Here is a 10,841-nt window from a genome sequence, read left to right as displayed (position 1 = left end):
TAATGCTAACTGGCTGGCCATGTTGTTGATGTTCTTTTGTTTAACTTAACAAAGTTTTTGTGCCGTGTCAGTTCACCCTTTCCCGTTGCGCAGTTTTAATGAAAACAACTTATTAGAGTCAAACAGACGAACGGCGACATTATTGGCGTTAATTTAAAGTAAACTCGGTGTAAATATTAAACCCGGCTGTTGCTGTGTTGTTTGTGTTTTTAGCTGTGTGCTAACCTGCCAGCTATGCTTGCGTAATTTAGCTAGCTATTGCTGGCCAATGCATGCAAAGGCTTGAACAATAGCTCTCCTGTGTGGCGGTGTGGTTTGGGCTTGCAGCATTTTTGTGGGTCTTTTAAATTATTGTTGTCGTTTTTTTAGCCAGCATTCATTATCCCACAAATCCCTCAACACAAGTAACACCACCAAATAAGCCCGAGTCTAATGATTCAGAGGTATTTACTTTGGTATTTCCTTTGGGGGCTTGCAGGCTGGATGACATGGGGAAATTCTGACTTGTCACCAGGCGCCATGTACGAAAGAGCCTAAAGGTGAGGGGTCGGGTTTGGCTCTGAAGTCCTGGAAGAACCAGTGTCCCCATGAAACCTAAGAAGGGTGTTGTGAAATGCACTGAACAGCCTAAAGATTTAGAGAACATGTGTGGGACTTTTCAGAATAGTTTAAAGAGAGGGGACTTCGTGTATGTTATGTTGGAGGGTGGCATTATTTTCCACGGGATAATGTAACACCAGCATGCTCTGTTCCAGCTGACTGCTCCGTGTGTTTACCTAAAAAACATTGTTGTTGTCATGTTGTGTATTTGGCTTCTAAGTATATTTCTTGCTGGCTTTGTTTCAGGGTTGAACACTTCACCCCCTTTCCCCCTGCCAGAACCAATTGGGCAAGGAGCAACACAGTAAAAATGGAGAACCTGCATTCCCACTGCCTTAAATGCATCAACAGAAGATGCATGGTGAGACCAGAGACGGGTGTTTGCTGCGACCTCATTGGCTGTCCTCTTGTCTGTGGGGCAGTTTTTCACTCATGCAAACTAGAGGAACACCGTCTCCTGTGTCCATATGAACGGCTACCATGCCTTAACAGCGGATTTGGTTGCCCGTTCACTATTCCAAGGATCAAAATGGCAAAACACCTTGAGACGTGCCCAGCCAGTATAGTGTGTTGTACTATGGAGTGGAATCGCTGGCCTGTGAGTTACTCTGACCGCAAGTCCTACGAAAACTTGAGCAAAGACTTTGATGAGGTGGAGCAGCTAGACATGGCCTTGGCCCTGCAGGATCAGAGGATGTTGTTGGAGTCCCTGAAGGTTACGACCACCGTGTCAAAGAATGGAGACAAGGAAGTAGATGAAAGTGACAAAATGGCCACAGCGGCAAGTCTCCCAGAGACAGTGTTAGGCAATGGAACAGTGGAAATGGAAGCGGAGCCCTATAATGAGTTGTATAGAGCCTCGGTGGAGAGCAGAAGTTTAGCAGCGGCCTTGGACATCCTCTCTAATTCCAAGGATATCGGTGTAATTGTTGGAAATTTAAACGGGGAAAAGGCCGACAAGAATGGTGCACGCCGCAATGGAGAAAATGGTGATAGTCACAGTGTTTATGTCGCTGAGGGTGGGAAGAATGTGGATATGCAAGATAGTGACTCTGATTCAGAGTGTGAGCTTGGGGCAGTAGGTGGAGTGGATTGTGCAGTGGGGACAGATGGAGGAGAAAATGGGATCGGCTGGGTAGAAGAAAATGATTTTGTAGAGTTATTTTTTGAAGAGAAGGAAGATATAATCGAGGAGCCAATAAATAATTCCAACTTTGTTTGGCCAGAGCTGCCTCAGGATTACATGCCTGTACTGGAACGACCTGTGCCTCCACAAGCACCACTTTCACCCCCAATGCCATTCCTGCTGTCTGATCACTTGAGAAATAACTTCTTACAGCAATTACCTTCTGAACTCAGGTATAGGTGTTTGGAGCGTAAACTACAGAACGTAGAAGTGCTTAGAGGAATAAGTATGTTTACACTTAACGGGCGTCGGGCTCTGCTGTCAGACCCGTACTTGTTTCGAGCAAAGATGGAGGACAAGGCAGTAGACACATCCGACCTGGAAGTAGCAGATGACCCCATGGGCCTCCACGGCATCGATCTCATCACCGCCGCATTGCTGTTTTGTCTCGGCGACTCTCCGGGAGGCAGAGGAATCTCAGACAGCAGGTTTGTCGACGGTTACCACATTGACTTTGGTACTCAGACATTCTCTTTCCCTTCAGCCATTCTTGCAACCAACACCATGGTGGGAGATATCGCTTCAGCCTCGGCGTGCGATCACGCCAGCCCACAGCTTTCCAATCCAAGCCCCTTTCACACCCTCCGGCTGGACCTGGTGCTCGAATGTGTGGCTCGCTACCAAACGAAGCAGCGCTCCATGTTCACATTTGTGTGCGGGCAGCTATTCCGGCGGGATGAGTTCTCGTCTCATTTCAAGAACGTTCACGGGGATATTCACGCCGGGCTCAATGGCTGGATGGAGCAACGCTGCCCTTTAGCCTACTATGGCTGCACCTATTCCCAAAGACGATTCTGCCCCTCAGTACAGGGCTTCAGAATCATCCATGACAGGCACCTCGGCTCGTTTGGGGTTCAGCCTGGTTTGCCTTTAAAGGCCGGGGACAGCCCCTCAAGAAAAACCTGCCGCTTTGGTCCTCAGTGCGATCAGTTTAGCAATCTTCCATTCGAGGTGCTGCAACATGTAGCAAGCTTCCTGGACAGTTTTAGCTTGTGCCAACTGTCCAGAGTGTCCCGCACCATGAGGGATGTGTGTGCTAGTCTGCTCCAGATGCGTGGCATGGTCGTCCTGCTGTGGGAGAAGAAACGGCGTGCTGACGGCTCTCCTTCATGGCAGATCACAGACAAGGTTAGTTGTTTTTTGCTTTGGAAAAAGAAAGCACATTTGATAACCATTTTCACTTGTTTCCTTTATGGAACCACTTTACACTGTCACAGCATGAGAATTAATGGGCCGAATCTCTATTGTTTGTCATTCAGGTGTGGCGATTCAGCACAGCCTTTGGTACAGTGAATGAGTGGAAGTTTGCAAACATCGCCAGCATGGCCGACCACCTCAAGAAGTGCAAGTTCAATACGATTTCTCGTCACGAAGAGGCGATCCCTCTGCCATGCATGTGTTTCACCAGAGAGCTCACGAAAGAGGGAAGGTGTTTACGTTCAGTTCTCAAACCAGTAGCATAAGGGTTTATCAAAGATGAAATCATCTTTTGGACATTTATGAGACCAGAATACGCAAATACATATGTATTTTCCTCCAGTGTTTACAGACATTAGTCTCTACCAGCCTCAAAAAGACAGAAAACTCCTGGTTGAACATTATAAATTGTTGGTTGTTCACAGTGGAAAAAGAAAAACTTCACTCCCATAAATGAGACAATGCCAGTTGTGGGCAGATTTATACTTGAGTGGAAGCCGACACGCTGCTCACAGATCAGGACTGTGAACAAGCAAATTAAATTGCTAGCCTTCTATTTTCCCCTCTGATGGATTTATTAATACCAGTGTACTGAAGTTGTATCCTTATCTACTCTGACATTGTGTAAATAATCAGATGTTTTGATGTAGAATTTTTTTATTTTTTATATCAAAGAGTCAGTACTGTGCTACAGTGGAGGTGAGAGTAGAGCCTTAACTTATGATACACTTGATTTTCTAGTCGTGAGGTTGTTCAGAACATCTCGGTGAGATTTCTCCGCTGCTTCTAGCTGGAACAGTTTACTGGTATCTTGCACGGTTTTGTATCCTGATACCTAGAGTGACCATGTGTGTACTGAGCTCATAGATTTCATGGCTTTAATTCTACATTTTAAGACTGACCAAACATCTGTGGTAGCTGTGCACAATGTATGCCATTTTACAGGATGGTCATACTGTATTCACTGTGGGTGTTGTTTTTTTTTTGCTCACCAGCATGTCACCATCACCATGTTTGGTGTTTTTAAATAAAGTGTGTTTTTTTGTGGTTTGGCACATTATAGCAGTAATAACAGTGGTCCATCTTCCTTTTATCTATTTCTTACCTCTGACTAAAGCGCTGGAGTGTTAGTCATGTGAGAGATTAACACTATTCACCAGCCAAATGGCAAAAGATTTTGTTAGCTGTGGTTGGTTTGTGGTTGTCTGTTCTACCAGCTATTTCTAAAAGTAACCAGCAGTTGTTTGTAGGTGGTTTTTATACAAAAATGTAGCAAGTAAAGTGATGAATGTACTCAGTGATTATAAGAATCCATCAGTGACTGTGGTTAGTGGGCAGAAACCTTGGTTTCCTTCCCTCAGTGTCGGACCTCATTAAACCCTGCAGGCCAGGTGTTAAGAAATATAACGGGCACACGCTTCCCTCCAGTAATGAGCTAATCACTAATTATGTTCATTATTTATCATGGTTGTGTGTTTTTTTGGCACTACATGTCCACTGTGTTCAAATGTTGGTGTCTCAGGGTTGTAGCATGAAGCTTTGTCTCGCAGTAGATTTGTGTGTGTGTGTGTGTGTGTGGTCAACGAAATTGCAGAGAACGACACGACGACTTGTGAGCTGCTTGATTATTGTGGGGTCTTAGAACTGACTGGTGTACCACTCAGTATTATAATAACATAACAGTGTGTGTGTGTGTTGCAGTGCTGGACTAACAAATTACATGTTTTCAAGTTTGTCATCCATCAGCATCCTATTTTGGCTGAGTACCTAAAATAGGCTGTCAGCCAAAAGGTTGTTTGGATGTGCGATTGAGTGATCAGACTTGTTGAACACCTTTTTTTTTTTTGTTATATTTTTAGTTTGGATTAAGAACTAAGGTCTAACAACACATGAACATGACATATTTTGCTCCCTTGTGTGAGTAAATGGCTCCAAATGTTTCGCAATGTGGAACAGAAATGTCACAGACAAGTATGTGAGTACTGGTATAAAGAAAATGGTTATTCTTTTGAGAAAATTGTGTGTTTTTGTTGTTTTTATGTTTTTGAAGTTTGATGTAAAAGCCCAAGCGATTTCAGAACTAAGCTGTCTTTTTACTCTATTAAGTCCCAACCCGTGTTTGGTTTATTTCTTATTTTTGTACTGGTACTTGTATTTGAAAAGAAAAAAGAATCTGCCTCTGTAATGTCTGGATTTATGTTTTGAATTATTGATTTGCACATGAAGGCATGTACTGTAAACATTTAAATCATAATGCTGAGGGGTTGTCTTTGCTCGAGTAGCGGGAATTTTGCTCCCCTCACGTGTTTTGCATGTGAGTTTGATATGTTTGGAAAAATTGTATGTGTCAGTCCAGTTGCAAACTCATTTATACCGTTTATTTCTCAGGCACAGTGCATCAGTTTAGTACATTTTCATATTAACTGTTACAATTTTTTAAAACTTGTATAATATGGAACTTCAGCCAGGTCTGATCCCATGCACTCATTCTTCAGGTTTGATGGATGGAGTGGATGACCTGAGCATCAATCTTTTTCTCTACTGAGGTTAATGTAAACGTTTAGACAGATGTAATGTCTGCAGCACACCTCATTTTGTTTTTCAGTAATACAGTCTTTTGCAGGCACCTGGAGTGTATCAACACTTTTTCAGCATTTTAAGTTTTGTTTTTACTCCTGCTGAAGTGTATTTTTCACCACAATATGCCAGCTTCATTTGTTTGACTTTTGAAGCATTTTAATAAAGAGGCTCTCTTGTTTTTAAATGTTGATTTTATTTTATTTTTGTCCTTTTTTTTTATTGCAGCGGTTCACTTACTTCACAGTGCTTTTTTCAACTCACTAGGTTTACATTTGACAAAAGTGTTAAAGTTAGCAATTATAGAAAAATAGTTGCGTGCACTTCCAAGCCTGTATTTAGCTCATGTACACCATCAGAAATTCAATGATGGAAGGAGTGCAGCATACACTGGATTAAAGCTCCCATTACAGATTGAAACCTACTGGGTTTTCAACAGGTCAACATGACAAAAAAAGCAAAGTATATATGGCAACAAAACTGATACAATCATGGTGATATCACTGTCTAGTAACCAAAAAGAAATGTATATAGATTTTTTTTAAATTAAAGAAGGATGGAGTCTTAAAAAATAAAAATTGTGCTGTATTCATAATGAGTTCTACCTGTTAGTGCAGATTAGATGTAAAATAATCTGTCATAGCAACAGATTGTGGAACATATTTTACAGCTAGATGGCGCCAGATCAACACACACACCACAGCAGATAAAAAGGATTTTCCAGACACAAATGTTCCCTCTTAATGTAAGCTGTATTCACACATTCAAATAACAACTTTCTAATGATAGAAATTGGAATTACAGACCACTGTTCCTCTTGTTTAGACCATCGCAGCTGATGTAAACAAGCCTTTTACTGCGTCCGAAAACAACAATAACAGTTTGCGGGATTTATAGCTTCTAATCAAATAGAGCGATGGCATTTTATCCAAATGTCCATGTCGTTTGAATAGTTGTGGTTGGGCTACCGTTTTGTTTACATTTGGAGCCGATTACCATTCAAATCTGGATGTAACGCCGAGATAGAGAGTCGAGTGTGCTGCCTCTATTTACCCCAGAAAATCCCCGGTACAAAGGGAAACTAAATGTCATAATGTAGTTAGAGTTAGAGAACAGCTGAGTCATGGTTTCACCTCTCGGTTTCTGAACTCTCATAGCTTTGTAGGATTAACATATTGCTACACTTAGAAACCTTTAGGGTCACAAACAAGGTCTAAAATCGTTCCTATGAAGGTCCAGTGCTATGTACATATATACATACGGGGCATAGAAACTGCAAGTGGCCGCTGGTCAAGTGGTCAGAACTAAATTGTTATTTAAAACTTCCGTGCTTACCAGGAGTGGGGTTCGAACCCACGAGGACATATGTCCATTGGATCTTAAGTCCAACGCCTTAACCACTCGGCCATCCTGGTACGCAACAGCCTCCTGACTGGGCTCCATCTGCCCGAGATAGTACCAGGTAAGTCTACCTGGGCGCATTCATGGTGTCATAGTGCAAAGTCACGCTTCCAGTAAATGCCCACCACAAACCACGCAGCGCCGCTGAGGAAGTGCAATCATTACAGCCCTGAAACCCATTTCAACACATAGCAGAGGCAGTTATTCTGCAACCACCCACTCTCATGTATGTATTCAGTGTGAAGAAGTGATGGTGGTCTCAGTCACAGAGCCTCTCAGCTTCAGTTAAACAGGTGATAGCTGGGAATCCCCCAGTGGGCGATGCACTGCTACACAAGGGGAAAATAAAGGTCTTTTTAATTTTACTATCATTACACTCACAGGACGAGGAGATAGGCCTGCTGTGCAAACAGCACTACTCTGACCTGATTAGTTTCCTCATTCACTATTGTTGTCCCACTGCCTGAGTGAACACCTATGTACACAATGATTCAAGGGCTGTTTCGTATACAAATATGATTGACTTTGGTTGTGTGCCAGTGAATCAGTGGAGCTACAGGACAACATAGAGGACACCGTTTCATCTCTGAAAAGTGGGGGGGAATATAAAGAGTCTTGCGAAACATTAAGCCCTTGCTTATTGCTGGTGATAACTATAGATGGGGGTGGTTTACATATAGTTGCACAATCCACACAAATCTATCTTGCCTCCCCAGCTAACCACAATTTGGCTGTGTTGTGTTCAGTGTGTTTCATAAGAATCGTTAAGCAATGGCTAAAGTAAGAAATGGACCTACTTAAATAGCTACATTCATGCTGTGAAGACTAGTCTGTGTGTATTAAAAAAAGCCACTCTAAGGCATTTATTTACATTACTTAAATATCTCATATAACACAACAAAGTTTTAAGCTGAAAGCTGAAGGACACAGCTGAGAGTTACACATTAAATTATAGCTTAGATGTCTTTACAGTAATCATGCAAAGCGGTTCTCTGTAGCAATCAGGAAATGCAACACCCATATCTCACTGTATACATTTGCATATGGACGACGTGTGGTTTGAAACGCAGGCCTTTTCTCAGACCAGCTCAGTGTGGAAAATTATACTAGAGTTAAATTTAGACGCTGCTACTGCTTAAAAATTAGCACAGTGCTTCATTTGAACTAAATAAATACATAAACTAAACCAAAATCTTACAGCCATCTTTCCACAGGAAGCTGATTTGAAACAAATGTGGATATTCTGGCAACACTGAGAAGAAAAAGTAACACTGATGCTGTCTCAGTTGCAGCAAGGGAAGCAACAACAGAAGAGTTTCTTGCATGGATTGTTTTTCTTGTATTTCACAGCCTTCTTGATCTGAACTGTGGCCTTGACAACATAGTCCTGAGTCGCACATACATTCGCTTCTATGTTATCCAGCATGCAGCCCTGCTCCTCCACCAGCTGGGCCATCTGGGAGAAAAGCTCATGAATGTCCCTGATGCGGCTCTCCAGCTCCAGCAGCTCCTTGTGCCGGTTCTCGATCTCATTGAGAGCAGACCTGGCCGTCCTCCCTTCCAGGAGGAGATTATCCGAGAAGACGTTCCACTTGCCCGTCTCGATCATCTCGTCGATCTGCTCCCTGCTCACCTCCTTGCCCATGATCTCCGCCTGCCTCTGGATGCGGGTCTTGCAGTTCTCCCTCTGGACCATCTCAGCCTCGTTGTACTCAGACATGGCATTGTGGAAGGCGGCGGTCAGAGAAACATGCTGCGACCGCACCATGCGAGCCACAGCTGATGTAGGCCCTTGCTCCTCATCCAGCTCTTTGCTCAGCTTCCCCAGCTTCTCCAGCCGAGCATAAATGGCCTCCCCTCTGGCCTTGATGTCCCGTCCGAGTGCGTTGGAGTCCCGTTTGATGCTGCTGATCCTCCTGACAGACGTGAGGAACCTGGTGTTCTGCTTCCCAAGACGCTTCACGTCCATTCTGAGGAGAAGCATCTCCTTCCTCATCGCCTGCGCCTCTTTGTAGAGGTTGTCCAACACATCCTCGCCCTCAAACACGATGGCTTGTTGCTCCAGATGCTCCCCATCCTCCCCCTCTGTGGTGTGGTTCTGGCTTCCATCTTGCATGCGCTCCTCCCCTGCAGGTTTGGAGGTCTGCAGCTCACACAGTCGGTCCCTCATCTCACCTGCAAGAGGGGTCAGGAACCTTTACTGAACTCTTTAAAGGAATAGTTGGACATTTTTCAAAACACACTTATACGTCTGTCGCTTAAATATGAGTCCAGCTGCTGATTAGCTTAGCTTAGCACAAATACTGGAAACAGGGGAAAACAGCTAGCCTGGCTGTGTCCAAAGAGGACAACCCACTACTAGCACCTCATTAATTAACATGCTATATCTTGTATGTTTAATCCGTACAAGAAACCAAAGTGTAAAAACAAATTGTTAGTTTACAGAGTGTTGTGTGTCAGACAATATTTGTTGTCTCTGAGCAGTTGCCAGGCAACCAGTGGAGATTATTCCTGACTAAGAAATAGTCCAGCACATAACCCCTCCCTAAAATGGCAAATTGATCAAAGATTTTTATAAAACCATGTGTAGCAGAACTTATATTTTTCTTCTTTCCTACCTCATCTTACGATCCTTCAGATTTATTTTGACCCACTGAAGGGCCTCAACCCCCAGGTTGGAAACCACTAAAGTAAACTAACTAACTGTAAAGTAGCTAAACTAGCTCCACCTCAACCAGCTACAACAGTTAAATGCTGCTTACACAGTATTAACATGCTGATAATGTACTCTGGGTAAAGCTGATTATATGTGTGTACTTTGAGTTTGACTTTCAACTTTTACTTGTGAAAAATTGTGGATACTTCTTCCACCACTGGTCTTAGCCAATCTAATTATAAAGTCCAGTCCAACTTCTTATGCTAGATGGATGAAGGATCTCATGCTTCATTCACAGAAAATCAAAGAAAAATCTGGTAATATTAGGAAAATATGGAGTCATTTTATATCATATTCTCCCATTCGCCTCTTATGTGCAGGAATTCAAGATCTTGTGGATGAGCTGTATCAACAACTTAGTATTTCTATAAGTAATGTCTCTCTTTTATATTGTGATATTACATTTTAAATGTAATGTTATGTGTAGTGTTTTTTAAAGGGAAGAAATATTGTATGCATTATATTGAGTTCTTTTTGGTGTCGCCTATAACGTAAAAAAATAAATTAAGAGAAACATTTTAAAAAGCATGTTTAAAACCTGAAACTCCGTGGTTTCAGAATATTGATTGATCAGTAGTTAATATGTACTTTGTGAAGACACATAGATCAGTATCTGTATGAAGTCCTCAAGAGGAAACTGATGGGTTACTTCCTCGGCTGTGACGTTTCCAGACAGATAGCAATTAATTACAGGGCGTCGACTTAAAACTCAGTTATTTCCTATGACAGAAACTGTTTCACAGCTTTACTGTGATGTACAAAATGTTAAAAATGTTGTGCAAAATAGAAAAAAAATCACAACAACAAACTTTAAGCATCACTGGCCTTGACAAGTGAAAATCTTGAGGACATAAGAAACAACAACAAGCCGTTACAGATATCATCCAGCAGGTCTGTGGCGAGCTATGCCTTCTATGAATCATTGCATCGATCCTTTTAAATCCATAAATCTCAAATCCTAATTTAAAAGAAAGAAGAAGAATACACATACCTTTTTGTGTTCTCCTCCGGCGGTCCTACACTATTCAACTCGCCAAAGCAGAAGAGGCGACCACAAAAAAAAACATTTCCTCTTTTTCTCTCCGTTATAACACCGACTTTCAACATGTACTCAAGTATCTCTGAGTGTTGTTTTAAGGAGGTCTCGCACTCACACACGCTTCA

The 10,841-nt window shown here is 42.5% G+C and overlaps 2 protein-coding genes and 1 non-coding gene across 4 annotated transcripts; 1 reads left to right on the top strand and 2 right to left on the bottom strand.

The window, feature by feature from the left end:
• Positions 1-392: 392 nt before the first annotated feature.
• fbxo30a (F-box protein 30a) lies at positions 393-5,747 on the top strand. Its single transcript, XM_051382537.1, has 3 exons — positions 393-539; positions 847-2,914; positions 3,046-5,747. The coding sequence occupies exons 2-3, from the start codon at positions 911-913 to the stop codon at positions 3,247-3,249; spliced, it is 2,208 nt and encodes a 735-aa protein (XP_051238497.1). The 5' UTR covers positions 393-539; positions 847-910; the 3' UTR covers positions 3,250-5,747.
• stx11a (syntaxin 11a) lies at positions 5,737-10,841 on the bottom strand. 2 transcript variants are annotated; one of them, XM_051382572.1, is made up of 2 exons: positions 10,669-10,841; positions 5,737-9,168 (listed from the first exon to the last, which is right to left on the bottom strand). In XM_051382572.1, the coding sequence occupies exon 2, from the start codon at positions 9,129-9,131 to the stop codon at positions 8,244-8,246; it is 888 nt and encodes a 295-aa protein (XP_051238532.1). In that variant the 5' UTR covers positions 9,132-9,168; positions 10,669-10,841; the 3' UTR covers positions 5,737-8,243. The 2 variants fall into 2 exon arrangements, with proteins under 2 accessions (XP_051238532.1, XP_051238524.1); XM_051382564.1 differs by having other exon boundaries at positions 5,737-9,136; positions 10,669-10,839.
• trnal-uaa (transfer RNA leucine (anticodon UAA)) lies at positions 6,893-6,975 on the bottom strand. The gene has a single exon. It is a non-coding gene; the product is annotated as a tRNA-Leu (tRNA).

The sequence above is a fragment of the Dicentrarchus labrax genome, unplaced genomic scaffold (assembly GCF_905237075.1).
Source record: "Dicentrarchus labrax unplaced genomic scaffold, dlabrax2021, whole genome shotgun sequence".
Classification (NCBI taxonomy): Eukaryota; Metazoa; Chordata; class Actinopteri; family Moronidae; genus Dicentrarchus; species Dicentrarchus labrax.
This window is presented reverse-complemented; position numbering and strand designations above follow the sequence as displayed.

Excerpts from the sequence above, each read along its gene's own strand:
- stx11a (XM_051382572.1), bottom strand. The coding sequence starts at position 9,131 with ATGAGGGACCGACTGTGTGAGCTGCAGACCTCCAAACCTGCAGGGGAG.
- fbxo30a (XM_051382537.1), top strand. The coding sequence starts at position 911 with ATGGAGAACCTGCATTCCCACTGCCTTAAATGCATCAACAGAAGATGC. Across the intron at positions 2,915-3,045 it reads CATGGCAGATCACAGACAAG|GTGTGGCGATTCAGCACAGC; the intron begins GTTAGTTGTTTT and ends TTTGTCATTCAG.